Raw genomic sequence first — 20,393 nt, 5'->3', positions numbered from 1 at the left:
GGAGACTCACAGCTCCCTGTTTTTTGCTACTGTCATCCAGGGATTTTGATGGGGTTTGAAGTTACTATCTTTACAGGGTTGCCAAAACACAAAAGGGTAGGCTATCTCTACTGTTAACTAAGATAAGGCTGCATTTGAGATTCTTGGGCAAAGTCTAGGTCAAGGAATGAGGCTCCGCCCAGGGTTATACACATCTAGGCTTGTGTGGAACTTAGCTCTATACTGTCAGCTGTGCTGGGATTCTGGCTTCTTCGCCAGGGACTTTGATCAGACTCATGTGTAAGTAGGTCTTTCCCCTTTCCGTATCTCCACAACGTCCCTATCTTTCTTTTCTGTTTCATGTCCATGCTTATCCTGAGTCAATGGCCATCCTCTGCAATATGGCCGACCTTGGGTCACAATGGTCAACAGATCACCACACCCAGAGCCCACAAAATCAGAGTGCTAACCCATCTTACCTACTTCTTGGTCAAGTCACAAGAACTTTTAGGGACTGAATGCATAGCTTGGTGGTTGGAGCTTGGCTTGGGTGTGAAGTGCCCCCATGAATTCCTCCTGCTGAGCACTGAGTCCCCAGGCGGTGGTGTGGTGTGGTTCTAGAAGGCTGTGGAACCTTAGGAACTGAAGCAAGCTGGTGGACGCCGGGCAGCAGGATCCCGTCTTTCAAGGCTATGCCTTCACCTGGTCCTGGGCTAGTTGGTTCCTGTCTACAAAGTTGCAAAGGAACTCTATCTACCTCATGCTTACACCGCCACAGAGCAGCCCTGCCACGGCTCCTCCACCACAGAGAACCACGGAAAGCTTGCTTCCCCTAGGTTGCTCCTGTTGGCTCTTTTGCCTCAACAAGAAGAGAGACAGCTGACACACCCAGCATACCTGAGGAGCAGAGATAAGGCAAACCCTGACCGCCACACGAACACACACAGCAAACGTGCACATAAGCATACACGCTGTTTCAACTAGTTATCACCCTAACATTTGAAATCGCCCTTTCAGACATATGTAAAGGAGTTCCCTTTTATTGAATAAGCAGCTACTAGAAAATAAAACTAAAAAAATTATTCAACTCTTGAATTTCCTAAACCATCAGAAACCAGTCACAGAAGGATGCTCAACATCGGTTTTAAGAAGCCACCCCTGCCCGTGTGCCCGTGTGCCCGTGTGCCCGTGTGCCCGTGTGCCCGTGTGCCCTGTGGCCCGTGTGCCCGTGCCCGTGTGCCCGTGTGCCCGTGTGCGTGTGCGTGTGCGTGTGCGTGTGTGTGTGTGTGTGTGTGTGTGTGTGTGTGTGTGTAAGACTAAAGGAGAGGCAACACAGTGCAAGACCTCTACAGCAGAGGGCCCATCACCCATCCTCAGGACCAAGGCTGGGATGTGTATTTTCCCACGGCCATCTGAGACATGGGAATGCATGGCCTGAGCTCTCCAAGGCATCAGTATTAAACCACTTCTCTGAGGTCATCCAGCTCGATGCAGGTGGACACAGTGATTTAGCCAATGTGAACCCCGGAACTTTTCGGAGGCGCCCCTCCACAAAATTGCCTCATACCTAGACCAGGAAGAGCTCCACGTGAAAAACAGATGTCCCTTGAAAGGGGCTGATCCCAAGGTCCCTTCAACAACCCAGACAAGCAATATCACTGCTGTTTAAGTCACTGTTTGCAGTCACTGCACAGCAGGCTCCACAGGAACAGGGCCCATAGAGCTAACTTGGATGGGCACTGAGCAACCGTTGTACCCAAGTCCTCCATCATGAGGACTCAGCTAAGAAGGTAAAGTAACAAAGGGCTATGTTTAAATACAACATGAACTGCAAAACAAAGATAATAAAATATGACAGAGAGGGCCATGCCTTTCTACTTTTCACAGACACAGTCTCTAAGAGTGGAGAAGGGATTACAGGCTACACAAAAAAAGGCTGTGTGACACTGAAGTGACTCCCTGTGGTGACCCAGTACACTAAAATTACATTCATCACTACAGCACATGCTACCTTGGCTTTCAGACATTGACTTTCAGGAAACATACCCATAATTTCATGTGGATATATTGCCATCTTTAAATAGCATCTCGCACACACAAAACCATAACTCTGGCAGGATGATTAAGCATGGCAAAACGTTCACTCATATATTTAATTGTCTTCTTACCAAATCCAACCTCCAATTCACCGTAGCACCTGCATTTCAGCCCCTCACTCCCTGGCCTCCCTGCAAAGACGCAGGTGTCACAGACTGGCAAGAAGACATGTGCCAGCTATCACCTGCCAGCCAGGTAGTCCGGCCCCCAGAGACAGCACCTGCACAAGCCATCACCAGACATTTGCATTTTCTAGTTCTCTGAAGCCAACACGCTCCCAGATAAGACAGACAAGTCAATGGGACAGATTCTATTTTCTAATGAGTTTCATGAAAGGTTCAAAGCACTATGGGCTGAATGTCTATGTCCCCCTAAGACCCCTATGCTGATGCCTTCATCCTCTGATTGCCATGTCTGGATATAAGGCCTTTGGGAAGTAATCAGGGGCTAGTATCCTCACAAGAATATAAATGACCCCGAGGTCATGACATACAAGAAGAAGGCAGACATCGGCAAACTAAGAATCAGGCTTTCCACAGGCTGTACCCTGACCATGGCTAACCAGCGTCCAGAACTAAATGTCTCATTGCTTAAGTCACTCAGCCAATAGTGTCTTGTTACAAAACCTGCTGAATACAAATTGGCAAAGACAGGAATTGGAGGATGGTGAGATGGTTCAGTAGTTAAAGCTATATTGCCAAACTTGACAACCTAAGTTCAAATCCTGGGACTCACATGGAAGGAGAGAACCAACTCTTGCAAGCTGCCTTCTGACCTCCATGCTAACACACACAAATAAATAAATGTAACAAAAGACAGCAATAGCAGTTTTCTGCATAAAAAAAAAAATCTCAAGAGCCTGGCAACAATCAATCAAACCGTGGATATTTAAATGTTTGCCCAAGTTGTTTTACTCCTATCAAACTTTACTAGTTACAGCACCAAACTACAGCAAACTATTTCCCAGCCAAGGTTCAAAGAAAATCAAAATTCGGGAGCTGAAGTGTGGCTCAGAGGTTAAGAGCACTGACTGCTCTTCCGGGGAATCCAGGTTCAAGAGGAGATCCAAGCCCCTCACACAAACATACAAGAAAGAAAGAAAGAGAGAGAGAGAGAGAGAGAGAGAGAGAGAGAGAGAGAGAGGGAGGGAGGGAGGGAAGGAGGGAGGGGGGAGGGAAGGAAGAAAGAAGAAAAGCAAAATTCTGATAAAGAAGATTTGCAATTTAAAACAAACCTGAGTATCTGAGATGTCAATAAACAAATTTCAATAGACCCATATACTAAAATTAAGGCATATGAGAGTTTTAGGTTAAACAGTATTAATAGTCAGAAAGGAAAGGTAGAATAAAATGACTCTGGACAAAACAGACAAATCTGAGAGCCATGAGTTTTCCAACGCTTACGAGCTCATCACTTACAGGCAAGAAGGCCACGTGGGACAGGATCTAATGAGATGTTTTTTGGGGACATTCAGCAGCACAGTGCAGGGCGCGTCCATCGCCAGCCAAAAGTGAGCAAAGCAAACCCACTCCCTGACCACTAGTGGTCCTGGGGAAGAACCTTCTGAGCTTCAACTCCCCCACCAGAAATGAGAAGTAACAGAGGGAAACTTGGTGGGTTTTGTTTATATCAAATGCTTAATTCACAGTAAGCTGCATCTATGTACCTACTGTCATCAGTCAATAATATTAGTCACATGAAATGAGGATAGACATAGGCTCAGCTTCAAGTTCCAAATTATGTGCAAGGCTGAAAACCTCACTGGGCAGTGGTGGCTCAGACCTTTATTCCCAGCACTCGGGAGGCAGAGACAGGCAGATCGCTGTGAGTTCGAGGCCAGTCTGGTCTACACAGCAAGTTCCAGGACAGCCAGGGCTATACAGTGAAACCCTGTCTTGAAACCACCCCCCACACTCCCCTCCCCCAGAGAGAGAGAGAGAGAGAGAGAGAGAGAGAGAGAGAGAGAGAGAAACTGAAAAGCTCAAAGCAATGCCCAAACTGAAGAGCGTGTTTACAGGGACATGCTCCAGAAGACGTTTGTTATTTTTAACTCATCAATTCTTTCTAAAATTGATACTCATTCTCAATGTAATCCTACATCAAAAAATGCAAGTAGGCATTTTTGAATAATTTGACAAGCTGCTTTTCAATTTTATATAAAAATGCAAGCAATCTAAATAACCACTATACAAATTTTGAAAGAAAGAGGTCTGACATGACCTGATTTCAAGATTTAGTACATGATATAGTAATAATAATAATTAATTAATTTTAAAAACTATGTGGTTGCAAGAGAAAGAAAGCCATACATGCCAACAACGTACACATGAGTATTCACAAAAGCTGCACTCAAAACTGAAGGAACCCAGACATCCATCAATAGGCAAACAGATAACATTACTGCAACCACACAGTGGGCACTGCCAGTACCAGCTAAGGATCCAACCACACAGAGGGCACTGCTCAGAGCCAACTAAGGAAGCAACCACACAGTGGGCACTTTTCAGAACCACCTAAGGAAACAACCACACAGTGGGCACTGCTCAGAGCCAACTAAGGAAACAACCACACAGTGGGCACTGCTCAGAGCCAACTAAGGAAACAACCACACAGTGGGCACTGCTCAGAGCCAACTAAGGAAACAACCACACAGTGGGCACTGCTCAGAGCCAACTAAGGAAACAACCACACAGTGGGCACTGCTCAGAGCCAACTAAGGAAACAACCACACAGTGGGCACTGCTCAGAGCCAACTAAGGAAACAACCACACAGTGGGCACTGCTCTGAACCAGCTAACTGGTCCTTCATATGTAATTCTATGTAAGCCTAACCTCAGATCAAAAAAGCTTCTTACCACTGTGTCTGACTGCTCTGGAAGCTTCTATGATTCTTACATTCTAGTAAAATACTTCTGGTTCCTCTACAAGCAAAAACTAAAAAGAACTAATAGGGAATCTATTGGTTGGCCTCTATATAACCACGAAGTTATTGCAAGCCTGCCAGGTTCCAGAAAATTAAAAACAGAAAGAAAAAGTACTAAGGAGATTTAAGATGAAAGAGTCCCTTTGGTCCACAATGTAATGATTCTAACTCTACTCCTGACCATCACAAATGCTGGAACTATTCCTCAAAGCTCAGTCAGGAGCAGGAAACACGCAGAAAGCTCTGCTAGTTTTTATTGTGGGGAGCTCTCAGGGGAGCATCATTTAGTTTCCTGAGGAAAGATGTTTTTCTTCTTAAGTTTCAAAAAGCAGTAAACATTTTACTTGATTTATAACATTAGGCATAATTGTTTTTTAAATGCACCTTCATGTTGATCCTGAATTTAAAAAAAAAAAAAAAAAAAAAAAAAAAAAAAAAAAACGGTATCTGAAAGCATGTAAAACTCAGGCTGTGGGGCCACTGAGATGGTTCAGGGAAGAAGCCGGGTTCAGTCTCCAGAGCCCACATGGTGACGGAAGACAAGCCGGTCCCAACGGTGGCCCACACTCACACAGACACATGCACACAGGCAAATAAATACTGTAAAAACAAAACAAAACAAAAACCTCAGGCTGTGGGCACAACTCAGTGGCACAGACTCTCACTTCTGTGAGACCCCAAGTTTGATCCCCACAACCACAAAAAAAAAACAAACCCACTAACATTGTAAAAACCACAGTCTGTAACACAGGCAATAGATGAGGACACTTACAGAGAGAAGACAGTGTCAGCAATCTTCAAGCTCAGTGACCACAGAAACAGGCATCGTGCACAGCACATACACATGGGTACATCCGAGTCCATGTGCCACACCATCTAATTTATACCAGGATGTTTGAGGTCTGCCTGGCGCACCAGGAGGGGTGCCAGATCTCCTTACAGATGGTCGTGAGCCACCATGTAATAATACAATTATCATACTCGGGGCTTCCAGTTAAGCTCCACAGGGCAGTCACACTCCCAGGCATTTATAGGCTCCATCACTTTCTTCCACCTCCAACCTCTCTCTCTCCTTCCTTGGCTCCTCCCATCTTGCTCCACTGGAGCCACAGCACTCTGTCTTCTGAATTCCCAGCGCTGTTTTCTGTGGTGTCTGTGGCGCTACACAGTTTCTATACTACTGTCTCTATTTAAGCACAATAGACTCCAATCTACATAGTAGAAAGGGAGGCCCCCACACTTCCTTGCATGCCTTAGAGTGCCGAGAACCTGGAACTTCACACCCACTACTTAAGGTGCCTAGAGTACAGGGGAAAATGTTCTCAACTGGAGCAGTGACTCGGTGGTAAAGGCCACCCGCTGCTGGTGCAGAGGAACCAGGTTCGGGTCCCAGCACCCACACGGTGGCTCACTATGGTCTGTAGCTCCAGTTCCAGGGGACTCTGCCTGCACCAAGCACACATGTATGTAGTACACTCATGTACGTGCAGGCAAAAAAACACTCATACACATAAAATGAAAATGCATAAGTCATAAAAAGGAAAGAGAAGAGGAAAACTCAAACAGCCTGAGGGCCTTGCAATGACCAGTGCGTGACACCTACCCTCCGTCTAGTAAGAGGGAAAGGCCCAGACGGATGCAATGCTGGTGTTAGCCGTGGAGTTTCAGCATGCTGGTGTGATAGGCGCCTCTTGTCTGTTGAATAGCTCTGATTCTATAAGCTGCGTATCAGGAAACCAAACATCTCAATGACTAAAAAGGCTTCAAGAATGTTATACGAAGAATCCTCTCATCTCGTTATAGTTCTTAGACAAAAACTGTAACTCACACCCCACCCAAACAAAAATCTGACCTCAAAAAGGAAAAGCAAATTTTTCCCTAATCTTTACAAAGTTGGTCGTCTTCTTGTTGCCTCCACCTCCCTTTTTTTTTCTTGGTTTTTCAAGCAGGGTTGAACCTGTCCTAGAACTCACTTTGTAGACAAGGCTGGCCTCAAACTCACAGAGAGATACACCTGCCTCTGCCCTGCCCTGCCAAGTTCTGGGATTTTTTTTTTTTGGGGGGGGGGGGTGAAACAGGGTTTCTCTGTGGCTTTGGAGGCTGTCCTGGAACTCGCTCTGGAGACCAGGCTGGTCTCGAACTCCTCCGACTGCCTCTGCCTCCCGAGTGCTGGGATCAAAGGCGTGTGCCACCACCACCTAGCTTCTTCTCGCTATCTTTTTTTTCTTCTTGCTATCTTAAACAGACTTACCCAACCCAGCAGCTTACATCTGTCTGACTCTGCACTATTTCCAAATGCCAACAGCCACTTGCATGTTCCAAGTTCAGCCTACCCCAATCTAGTCTCTCGGGTTTCTCAGGGCCAGCTTCCTGCATACATTCTAAATGGATACTGTACTGTTATTACTCCTTCATCCATACCTGTCTTCTTCAAAAATTAATACTAGCAACTTTTCATTCCTGACACTATATTCATCTTGGAGTCAGGCAGAACTGGTTCCAAAGACTGAAGGAGCTACCTCTGCTTTGCAACAGTAACTTTAGCAAACTTCTAAACTTCCTTGAATCTGTTTCCTCATCCTGAAGTTGAAAAATTAAACTGGGGGATGGGTGCAAAATGCCTAGCACACACACAAGCACCGCACACATAAGCACGCATTTCGTGTTATTACTCTTACATTCCTCTAAGGGAAATGAGTAGTTTTCAAAACTCAAGCTGAGCAATAAAATTTAAGAAAAAATGGTGCTAACTTTGGAACACTGAACTGATGTAAATAGCCTCGGAAAAAAATTTAACATTTATTTATTTGTGGTGGGAGGTACACCTTTGTCAGTCAGAGGACAATCTGCGGGAGTCAGTTCTCTCCTTCCACCACGTAGGTCTCAGGACTTGAACACGGGTCTTCAGGCTTGACAGCCTGCTCTGAGACACCTCTAACTGCTGAACCATCTTGCCAGCCCAGCCTGCCCTCAAGTCACCTCAGGTAAGATCAATTAAGTATGTATGTATCTCCTTCCGAAAAGGCTCAGGAAAACTCAGAAACAAATGCTGGAGGTCCGAGACGGGTAACCTAATAGTGAATCCTTTGCCAACAGCCTACCAGCCTCACACCAAACCTGTCACTGAATGAGAAGTTAAAAGGAGACAGCTCTTCAGTTTCGTAAGCCAGACAACATACCCACTAACGTTTTTTTTAAGTGTGTGCTTTCCCTCTGGAACAAGCCAGCCCACTTCTGCAAATTTCATTCTAAGAGAAAGTCCAAATGGGACGGAGACTAGGTCATCCATTTAAAGTCATCCACCGGTATTCTACCCCAGAATGGCTAGTGGAGCGTGCCATCCCAATAGCTAGTCACCACCCATCTACTTGGAGTCCATTCTCCTGCCTGGGGTCCCTGCATTTGGCCTGGGGTTCCCAGCACCTCCATTCTGGGGTCCCTGTCCCCTGCCTGGGGTTCCCAACATCTTCAACCTGGAGTCCCTACCTCCTGCCTGGTGTCTCCATCATCTCCATCCTGGAGTCCCTGCCTCCTGCCTGGTGTCTCCATCATCTCCATCCTGGAGTCCCTGCCTCCTGCCTGGGGTCCCCAGCATCTCCATCCTGGGGTCCCTGCCTCTGGCCTGGGGTTCCCAGCACCTCCATCCTGGGGTCCCTGCCTCCTGCCTGGAGTCCCCAGCATCTCCATTCTGGGGTCCCTGTCCTCTGCCTGGGGTCCCCAGCACCTCCATCCTGGGGTCCCTGCCTCCTGCCTGTCGTTCCTGTCTACTCCCGCGGGTCTCCCGAGTCGCCATCCCCGCGGGTCCTACCTACCACTAGCCGCACCCAGCCGCAGTCCGGAGCCCGTGCCCCGCCCCGGTGTCCCTATCCAGGCACTCACCCGGGCAGTAACCTTATAGACCGTGTAGCCCCTGGGGTGTCGCTGGGGCTCGGTGACAGTGTAGAAGCGGGCCAGGTCGGCACTGTGACCCCAAGGAGAGGTCATCCTCCCTCCGCCCCTGACTCCGCCAGCTGGGGAGCATCGGGACGCCCCAGCCACAGCGGACCCCAAGCAGCACACCGCACCACACCGCGACGAGGGGGCGGTGGCTCCTGGGGACTGTCGCGAGGATCTGCTTCCGGATCACCGCCCACACTTCCGGATGGCCCCGTCAGCGTTCGGGAAAGCAGAGGCGCGGGCTGGATTCTCTCGGAGCGGTGGCCTCGGCTGCCCCACGAGCGGGAGCCGGTCCCGGTCGGTGTGCCGTGCGAGCGTGCGAGCGTGCGAGCGGCCTGGGCCTCCCGCAGCATCCCAGGTGACGGGAGCAGAAGCGTCTGCTCTCCTTCCCTGCTGGCGTCCTTAGGGTACCCGCAGCCACGCCTCCGCTCTGACAGTCGCCCCCGCCACACGCAGGCTCACCCCTGCGACCCACACTCCCAGGACGACGCCTGGTGTGAAATAGTGAGTTGTGGGGAGAGCCTGTCTCAAAACAGACAGAACTCACTCGGCCGCAGGAGCCCGGATAGTCCGCTATACCTAGCAAGACTCTCAAAAAAAAATTTTGTCTTTTGGGTTTTTTTTCTTTGTTTTGTTTCTGGTTTTTGTGTGTGTGCGTGTTTCGAGACAGGGTTTCTCTGTGTAGCCCTGGTTGTCCTGGAATTTGCTCTGTAGATCAGGCTGGACTTGAACTCAGAGAGCCCCCTGCCTCTGCCTCCCGAGTGCTGGGATTAAAGGCGTGTGCTGTCACCACCCAGCTAAAACTTTTGTTTGATTGGGGTTTTGTTTTGTGTTTGTTTTTAACTCTCCTAGATTCTTAAACTCACACTGGGGGTGGGGGAGCACGGAGGGACACTCTCAAAGTCACTACAAAGAGTATCCAGCTTCAAGTGATTGCCATCCCCTGCCTGGCAATTTTTTTTTTTAAAACTTTTTCCTGATCAGAGCCGTCATTCCGCAAAATACTCATTGCAATGCTTTGTCCTTCTCAGTTCTGTATCTCTTTCTTCCCTGGCTCTAACCCCTACAACACGCAATTAGAAGAAAAAGAAAGGGAAAGAGAGGAGAAGAGAGAGACACACACATCCAGAGAGAGGTGAGAGGCAGCACTAGACAGGAAGTTCAGTGGTTAAGAGCCATGTTTGCTTTTCCAGAGGACTGAGTGAGGTTGATTCCCAGCATCCAAGTGGCAGCTCATGACTGCCTGTAACTTCCGGTTCCAGTACACAGGCAGTGTACATACCTAAGTGCAGGCAAGACACCTATACACATAAAAATAAAAATCTTCTTTACAGAAAAAATGGGGGGGGGTGACTTTAGCACTAATTCCTTCGTCTTCTCACATCTCCAGCCTGACAGTCTTGCTCCACTTGGGGGCTGAATCTCACTCTCTCTGACAGAAGGAAAAACATTTTTCAGTAATATCTCTACTCTGCATGTTTAGTCTCTCTACCAGCCTCTACCGGCCTATATAGTCTTTTTTTTTTTAAGTTTATTCCTCTTATGTGTGTGAATGTTTTACCTGCTTGCATGTATGTTCACCACATGCATACCTGGTACCCACAGAGATCAGATCCCCTGGAACTGAAGTTAAGGATGGCTGTGAACCACCATGTGAGTTCTGGAAGCAAACCCAGGTCCCCTGCAAGAGCACCAAGTGTTCTTAACTGCTGAGTTATCCCTCCAGCTCAAACCTATACCTCCCTAAAACTGCCGGTCACTTATTCATTAACTGAATTCACCGCCTACGGTGTGCCAGATGTTATGCTAATTAAGCGTTGGAATTACAAAGATCGCCCCTCTCTCTCTACATAGCATGTCGTATGTTACAAAATATACCGGGATAAATATCATAACAGATACCTAGCATGGACTCATACATAGCTTATGAATCCAGAATGGTCAGCTAAGGCCTTCTGTTCAAAGGAGACTGGCTGACACAGAAAGACAGATGGCAGCTAACTGGAAAGAAGGAGCAGAGAGGATCCTCTTGCCTTTCACCCTTCTTCCAATCAACCGCGTGGATGTTGTTTATCGTCCGTCTTTTCCTTTCTTCTGCTCAGTGTAGCTTCAGTACTACATTGACTTGGAAAACACTCCAAGTAAACTTTCGAGTAAATCCCTTCATACCCAGGACTTTCAGCGTTACACATTTATTTCCATAGCTCTTACCTAGCATGTGAGTTCCCATTGTCTCCCCCGCCACCCGCTCCCCTTTTCTACTAGATCCCCAGCACCTCCAAAATTTCAAAATTTTTGATGATGTCTCCTTCCAAGAGCCTTTAATGGTTTGCTCCTCAGTATTTTACCTCTGGTCTTTTGTCAACTCTGGTGGACTCACAAATCTGTGTCTCCATTCAGATCTCTGCCTACATCCAATTGACACTGAAAACATGGCAGATCAAGTCTGAGCTTTTCCTTTGCCCCCCCGTTCCTGTTTCCCCAACTAGTCTTCGTCTCTGTGTCATTACATGATCCAGCTATTGGAAAGCAGTCTTAGAAACTTTCTTCACCAGTGTCTCCAAGTCTGTTTGATTTACCAAAGGCTGCTAGTAAAGTAGAAGAGCAGAGAAAGAAACTCCAGAACTGAGGAGGTGGGTCAGCTGTTCAGAGCACTCACTGCCCCTAGAGAGGACCTAGGTTTGGTTTCCAGCACCCACATGGTGGCTCACTATCATCTGCATGTAACTCCAGTTCCAGCCAATCTGAGGCCGTCTTTGGACATCCTTGGGCACTAAGACATCCATGCAGGCAAAACACGTACATATAAAAATAAGTCTTTTTTAAGAAAAAGAAGATACACATTGAAAACACCGCTGAATAGTCTTTGTAAGAATGGTTTTGTTGTCCTTCATGTTCCACCCTTGGGATGGTTTTGTTATTTTAGGCAATGCTAGGGCTCAAAGGCAGGCATTTCTGCTTGCTAAGCATAGACTCTGCCCCTGACAGCCCAAGAAAAACATCAGGAATAAAGAAGGACCAAGTTTACTGATAGAGTCCAACCCATTAAGAAGACAGACTAATTCTAAATGTATTTGCACCTAATAACAAGCCTTTAAAGTGTGTGAAGCAAAAACACTGAAACTAAAAGAATAGTCAAGTCTTCAACTATATCTAAGGTTTAAAAACCTGTGTTAATAATTTTTATTATGACAGCCTGGTCTGCAGAGAAAACCTCCAAAGCAAAGCAATACAAAGAAACCCTGTCTCTAAAAAACAAAAAAAACAAAAAAAAATTCAAGCTAATTACTGAGGATGTTCAAGACAAAAACTGAGTAACTTCAATGGCATATATCTTATGTGGGACAAAATGTGTTCATGACAAGATGGCTCAGTAGGTAAAGGTGCTGGCTGCCAACAGCACTAGGGAGGCAGGGGTAGGTGGGTTTGTGAGTTTGAGGCCAGCCTCATCTACAGAGCAAGTTCCAGGACAGCAAGGGCTACACAGGGAAAGCCTGTCTCAAAATAATAATAATAATAATAATAATAACAACAACAACAACAATACAGAAGTCCCCCACCCCACAGAAGTGTTATGTTCTAAGTGAGTGTCTCAGTCACTTCATTGCAGTGAAGAGACACCATGAGCAAGGTAACTTCATAGGAGAAAGAGTTTATTAGGGCTCACAGTTTTAGAGTGTTGTGGGATATTTAATTGTACACTGTGTGAAAATGTATTGCTGTGATTGGTGTAATTAAAAGCCGAATGGCCAATAGCTAGGCAGGAGGTAATAGGCAGAACTAACAGGCAGAGAGAGAAGACATAGGAGATGAATGTAGCTGCTTGAGAGACATCTGTTGGACGTATGGCACAGATCAGAGGTAACTGAGACACAAAAATAAATGGGTCAATTTAAGTTATAAGAACTAGAGGGACAAGCCTAAGCTAAGGCTAAGCTTTAATAATTAATAAGTCTCCATGTCATTATTTGTGAGCTGGAGGCCCAAAGAAAAGCCCATCTACACAGAGGGTTAGAGGCCATGAATAACATGGCAGAACTACAGCAGCAGGCAGGCATGGCACTAAAGCGGTAACTGAGCTCACATCCCGGTCTACACGCACAAGGCAGGGAGACAGCTGACTGGGAAAGGCATGGGCTTCTGAAACCTCAAAACCCAACCCCAGTGACATACCTCCTCCCTCCAACAAGGTCATACCCCATAAGCCTTCTCAAACAGCTCCAACAATTGGGGACCAAGTATTCAAATACGAAAGCCTGTGGAGACCATACTCACCACAGCTGGGTATGATGGTGAATACTTTTAATCCCAGAGATGGATGTGTCTCTTGAGTTCCAAGCCAGGGCCACATACTAAGACCCTGTCTAAAATAAGTAAGTAATAAAATAACCAACAATAAATAAAGTAAAGCTAAAAACAAAACAAAAAATAAAGTATGACCCCCATAAAGGGGTGGGTTAAAATACACACGTGTGATAAAAAAAAAAAAAAACAATGTCTACAAGAAAATAGAGATGATGCTCTTACTAGAGAAAGGTTTTAAACCAGCATAAACAACAGAAACCATGTCTAAATTAACCAAGGCTAAAATCGAAACTAATTCACAGGGCAAGGGAGATGGCTCCTAGCATAAAGGCACTTGCCAGCAAGCCTGATTACCTCAGTTGAATCCCAGGGACCAAACTGATAGAGAACAGACTCCTGCACGTTATCCTCTGCACCACACACAGGCTGTGTCATTCCCACGTGCACACACAAATAAATGTAATTTTTTAAAATGTTAATTAGGGATGGAGAGATGTCTCAGCAGGCAAGTCATTTGCTGCCAAGCCTGACTACCTTAGTTTAATCCTCCAAATCAACAAGGCAAAAGAAGAGAAGCTGCCCTCTGATTCCCACATGGGCTGTGGTACCCTGGTACACACATGGGTGGATGGACAGAAGATAGATAGATAGATAGATAGATAGACAGACAGACAGACAGATAAGACAGTCCATTGGTTAAGAACACTTTTTGGTCTTACAGAAGACCCAGGTTTGGTTCTTGGCACCCACACAGTGACGCATGATCATACTAAACTCCATTTCCAATCAATCTGGCATCCTTTTCTGACCTCTGCAGGCGCAAGACACACAGGATACACATACATACATGCAAGCACAAGCTCACAGGTGAATCAAAAATTTTAAATAATCTTAAAATAAAAACAGCTTCCTAGAGACCCTTTAGAAAACACCGCAGAAGAAATAAAAACACAAGTTATACATAAAAAGTAATATGGGGGAGCTGAAGAGATGGCTCAGTGGTTAAGAGCACTGGATGTTCTTATAGAAGACCTGGGTTCAACTCCCAACAGCCTTATGACAGCTCACCACTGTCTGTAACTCCAGTTCCAGGGATCCTTCAGCCCTCACTCAGACATACATGCAGGCAAAACACCAATGCAAATAAAATAAATAAATAAATCTTAAAAAAGAACAAAAAGTAACATGGTTTCAATGATAACAAAAGTAACATGGTTTCAATGATAACAAAAGTAACATGCTTTCAATGATAACAAAAGTAACATGTTTCAATGATAACAAATGTAACATGGTTTCAATGATAACAAAAGTAACATGGTTTTGGTTTCAATGATAACAAAAGTAACATGGTTTCAATACATAAAGGGTTGTAAGGTATTCATATTTTAGCATCTCAAGAATGGGTGCCGTCTTAAGAAAAGAAGCATAAGTTCTAACATTCTACAGAACAATAGGGTAGCTATAGTTAGTAATAATTCCTCGGATATTTCAGAATATCTAGAGAAAAATGTCTTAAATGTTCTTCAACAAAGAAATAAATATTCTATGTGATGGATATGTTAATTATTCTAACCTAATTACTGCAGCTGGATCTGTGTACCAAATACAAGATAAATAAGTATATGGATCTGCAAATTAAAACTTTGTAAGTAAAATAAATAAACGTGGAAAAACGGGTGTTGAAAAAATGGGTATTGTGATATTATGCAATAATCTATTTTGAATTATTGATTAATGCAAATTTATCCTGTTCTTTAAGTGAAAATCTGCCACATTTCAGTTACAGAATCATACATATATGTTTATAGCATTCATATGTAATTACAGGTATAAAATTACTTTTGTCTTTTTATTCTTATAAAAAAAGATTTTGGTGATGCAAGGAAAAGCTAAAAGATAAGTATAAAAAAAGAATTTAAGGTGTTGCTCAACTCACCTTACTCAATGACACATATTCTGCACCTCATTTTCCACCTCCAAATCCTGAGAAATATTTGCAGACAGCCTAACATCTCCAGTAAAAATAGCCCAGGTTGTCATGATGATGTAGACACACACACACACACACACACACACACACACACACACACACACACACACAGAACCTTACAGTCTGGCCCCGGAACTTCCCAGTCCTGTCAGAGGCAGGGTCTCTCTATAGTGCCAGATTATCCTCAACTGCCTACAAATCCCAGGCTGGCCTAAATTTGCAATCCTCCTGCCTCTAAGTATGTGCCACTATGACTTCAAACTCACCATGTAGCTGAAAATGACATTGAAATCTTGATTGTCCTACTGCCGCCTGCCAGTGGCTGGAATTGCAGGTGTGTGTGCAAACACACCCAGATTAAAATCTGACCCTCAAAGTCTCTTCATTCACTGTGTGACTTAGAACAAGAAGCATATGTATTTGGTCCTTGTACTTGTTTTCTAGCACACAGAATGAGTTATAATACGAAAGTTAAGCACATTTTTAGTATCTTTCTTTGGCACACAGGTGCTGAAACGTAGACTCTCTTATATGCTAAATATCTTTTTTTTTTCCTGTGGTGTCAGCATAATTTATGTCTGGGAGCTTGGAGATGGGGAACCTACATAGCCAGGGAAAACAACCACATAATTAGACGGTCAGCACATTCAGCCCATTCTCAAACCTCAGGTGAGGTCATGTTCAGGTAAGGAAGTCTTCCTTCTTAGGAGTTTTCTCCAAGGGTGAAGGTCTGGGCAAAGTCTGACTCCCCTCCTAAGGTCCCAATGATAAACTTCATTTTGGTTCTACCAAAATCTCCCCTCCCAACCAGGGAACCAATGAGTTCATTGAGAGTATTTTCTTACAGCATGAGATACCCAGGAGCAGCTGTACTGCAAAGTAGTCACTCAGCATGGGCGAAAGCTTTCCAGTGGATGGCCACAAAGACGCGGCTCCTCCCTAGTCTCTCTGGTCTACACACTCTAACCTCACCCTGTTGCAGAATTGCACACAACTGTTTGGAGGAGTAGCTAGATGCTTAGGCCAGCTCTCACACTCTCCCCACATCTTGTGTGAGGAAGTCCGCACTCACAAGCCCAGCTATAGAGATCTTTACAAGCAGGGCACAGGGGAACTAACTAAGGTGGTGGGAGTTTGGCTCAGAGGATAGTGATGTACAGCATCTCCTTTAACAAAAACCAAAGCCAAAGAAGAGGAAGAACTGGCTGAAGAGCATCTAGACTGCTGAGTACAGGTGGGCCATTGGAAGGGCACAGGCAGGAGAGCACGTAGAAGCCAGTATTCCCATACTGAAAAAGAAATTAGTCTTTGCATAAAAGCCCAGAGTGGTGACCAGAATAAATATAATGTCATATGTACAATACCCCCCCACCCTTTTTTTGAGACACGGTCTCGCTCTGTAGACCAGGCTGGCTTTGGATTCACAGAGATCTGTCTACTTCTACCTCTCGAGGTATGGGATCAAAGACATGCATCACCATGCCCAGCCTAGACTCTGCGTGTGTGTGTGTGTGTGTGTGTGTGTGTGTGTGTGTGTGTGTGTGTGTAGTTGGAGGCTTTATGCATTCCACCTGGTCCCCATGGACCAGTTTCTCTCTGCCCACCAGGTCCCCAGCTGCTTATAAGATAACCACTTGGCTTACCGGTAATGCCCTGGTATCTTGCCTCCCTGGTGGCTACATGGCATCCCCAACCCCGCCTTCTCTTTCTCTGTCTCTTTGCCTGGCTTTATTACTCTTCTTAGCCATTGGCTGGAACAGCTTCATTCATCAACCAATAAAAGCAACACATATTTGTAAAATACAGGAGGGCATCCCACAATATATATATATATATATATATATATATATATATATATATATATACAGAGAGAGAGAGTTAGGAGCTAGGTATGGAGGTACAAACTAATCCTGGCATTAGGAAGATGGAGGCAAAATAAAGATAAGCAAATTCAAGGCCAACCTAGGCTACATAATGAGTTCTGAGCTGAAGAGCAATCCCTTATCTCAACAAAGGGAAGAAAGGTTGAAAGGAAAGAGGAAGGAAGTAAATTCTGTCAGAGATAGAAATGAAATCACTATGCCGAGCTTTGGTGGCGCACACCTTTAATCCCAGCACTCGGGAGGCAGAGGCAGACAATCTCTGAGTTCAAGACCAGCCTGGTCTCCGGAGTGAGTGCCAGGACAGCTTCCAAAACTACAGAGAAACCCTGTCTCAAAAAACAAAACAAAACAAAATGAAATCACTATATGGAGCAACGGGAATTTACATACTCTCCTAGTACATGAACAATCAATGGGGAGAGCAAGTTGACAGTGCATCAGGAATAAATTTGTATCCCATATCCTTGGTAACTGCACCCTCAGGAATGGACAAAGAAACACGAAAAATATGAACAATATTTCTAAAAGCATTGATGACAACAGCAAAAACAAAAGCTAGGAAGCACAAATGCATAAGAACAAAATAAAAGATGAATAATTTGTGTTTGGAATGTTATATGCTGAAAATAAGCCATAGGAAAAAAACTTTATTTTTGGCTTTTTGAGACAGGGCTGGGATTAAAGGCATGTGCCGCCACCACCCAGCTTAAACGTTATTATCTTTAGTTATATGTCTGTATATCTGTGTGGTTAGTGACAAACTATATGCTGTGAGTGCCCTTGGAAGCCATATGCATGGATCTCCTGGAGCTGGAATTACAGTTATGAGCTGCCTGATATGGATGCTGAGCACTGGACTCAGGTCCTCTGTGAGAACAAAGAACATTCTTAACTGCCGAGCCATCTCTCCAGCCCCTTATTTTATGTTGTCTTTTGAAGGGCTGGGGGTTGAGCCCGGGACCACCTTGAGCATTCTAGCCAAGTATGCTACTACTGGCCTACATCCCTGGCTCTAGTGTGGTTAAATCTTAAAATCTAGAGTGGCGTGGAGAATGCAAAGTAAGTGGTGGAAAGATACAGGGTGTGGTATCATTTTTATAGCTTTAAAATGTGTAAGCTCACAATACATTGTTTAAAATGTTTGCATTGATGATATACTCCAGAGGGGATAGCACTAGGGCAATAATTGAAGCTGCAGAATGGGCTTGTTCCTGGGGAAGCCAAGTGCTTCAACTGTATCAGTAACATTTTGTTTCTTGAGAGTAGGGCTAATTGAGTGAGTGAACAGATCATGACTGCCAGTGCAGTTAGAATCCCCTGGAATCTAGAGATGGAGCCACACTATCTGAGAAGATGATCTGAACTGGTTAGTAAACTGTAAATGCTGTGTCCCCCTCCTGGCCCTGCTCTCTACAACCAAGGAAGGCTTCATACACTTGGGGCAAAGTCGACTGGTCCTTTCCATCATGCACAGATTTCCTGTCACACCTTGCTTGGCCTGGCACCTCTCCTGCTCACAAACTTGAAAGCTACTTTGCTGGTAATTCTAAGTTCTCCGCTATGGCTCAAAATTCAGATTCTGAGTACAACTTTTCTTTTTGCTACATTTTGATAACTCTAGAATAATTTTTATTTTTTAGATAGGATCTCATATATCCCTGGCTGGCCTTGAACTCCCTATGTAACTTTGAACACTGGATCCTCCTGTTTCCATCTCGGGAATGCTTGGACTGCAGGCATATACTTCCATACCCAGCTCATGTGGCATTGGGGATCAAAACCAGAACTCTGTGCGTGACAGGCAAGCGGTCTACAAACTTGTCTGCATCCCTGGCCCCAATTCAAGTCATAGAGTTGTCAGTGTGGTTCTGTGCTGCTGTCGGATCTGAAAGGTGACTCCACTACCGATGTGGTCCACAGGGGGACACTGATTCATTCCTGTTCCACTCAGTGCCTTCCTTCTGCTCCAGATCAGCCTGGCAATCCCAGGGCAACAGACACTGCTTGGGTCTTCAGGTTTTGACGAGTATCCAAAATACTTCGTTTCAAGGAAAGGCTAGATGAACTGGTTTCATTCGTGTCTATTCCTGTGCTGTCACAACCAAGCCCAGTAACAAGTTCAAGTTCAAGAACTTTTTTTAAAAAATTGAGAATGTCATATGTGCATATAATGTATTAATCAAACCCATCCCCTTCACCTTCTCCAATTCCTCCACTATTCCCTTCAGATTTCATGTGCCTTTTTCTTTTAAACCCTCCAGGTCCACTTACAAGGGTAGGGCCATGTGGAGTATGAGGGATGCATCCCTGAAGAAAACCCACTTTTCGATCTTGCAACAGCCATCAGCTGCCAACGGCTCCTCGGGGGTGAGACGGTCATGTCATCTTCTCCCGTCCATGCTACAATTCTTGTTTTGTTTCCGAGACAGGTTCTCTCTGTGGCTTTGGAGCCTATCCTGGAACTTGCTCTGTAGACCAGGCTGGTCTTGAACTCACAGAGATCATCCTGCCTCTGCCTCCCGAGTGCTGGGATTAAAGGCTGCGCCACCAATGCCCGGCCCATGCTAGAATTTTGTCTGGCCTGATTTTGAGCAGGTCTTGTGCATGCTGAGTCTGTGTGAACAACTGCCCCACTGTGTCTGGAAAACAGTTTCCCTACAGCCAGCCACCACCTCTGCCTCTAGTTGTTCCGCTCCCTCCTGCAACGACCCACAGGCCTTGGGAAGAAGGCGGGAATAAGACTCGGCATTAAATTCTTTCCATGTCTTCATTTATTTTTTATGTGTTTGGTGTTTTGTATGTGATGTCTGTGAACCACATGCATGCCTGGTGTCTACTGAGGTCAGAAGACAGCAACGGATCCCCTGGAACTCAACTCTCCTCATAATTCTCCAACTCGGCATTCCCGGGACGTTTCCACAATTTAACTACTGCAGAAAATATACAGAAGCAACACTCCACTGAATGTAAGGTCTCTCAAAAATCACACAAGGCAAAAACAAACAGAAACAGAACTCCCCAGGAAACGGCTCCGTCGCTCGCTAAGCACCTAGGCGAGCAGCTGGGGTGCCCCGGCTGCTAGTGCCTCTGCCTTGGCCTCCCATGCGTCCTGCGTCCCGACACGCGTGACCCACCACACGCTAACGCTCAGGGGGGTCAACCGCTAAGCCCCACCCCCAGACAGGAAACGTCCCGGGATTCCTGGGAGTTGTAGTTCTTAAAACAGTAGCACCAGTAGTCTCACGAGAAAAGTACGGTGGCCTGTGAGCGTCGCGGGTCC

At 45.5% G+C, this 20,393-nt stretch overlaps 1 protein-coding gene across 1 annotated transcript in view; it reads right to left on the bottom strand.

The window, feature by feature from the left end:
* Positions 1-9,107, bottom strand: part of Rps6kc1 (ribosomal protein S6 kinase C1) — a 124,423-nt gene extending 115,316 nt beyond the window's left edge. The window contains 1 exon segment of the mRNA XM_027418705.2: positions 8,879-9,107. Within this exon segment, the coding sequence (XP_027274506.1) occupies positions 8,879-8,983 (105 nt within the window). The 5' untranslated portion in view covers positions 8,984-9,107.
* Between the last annotated feature and the right edge of the window lie 11,286 nt (positions 9,108-20,393).

This window comes from Cricetulus griseus, chromosome 5, assembly GCF_003668045.3.
Source record: "Cricetulus griseus strain 17A/GY chromosome 5, alternate assembly CriGri-PICRH-1.0, whole genome shotgun sequence".
Taxonomy (NCBI): Eukaryota; Metazoa; Chordata; class Mammalia; order Rodentia; family Cricetidae; genus Cricetulus; species Cricetulus griseus.
The sequence above is the reverse complement of the archived record's forward strand: the minus strand, read 5'-3'. Positions and strand labels throughout refer to the sequence as shown.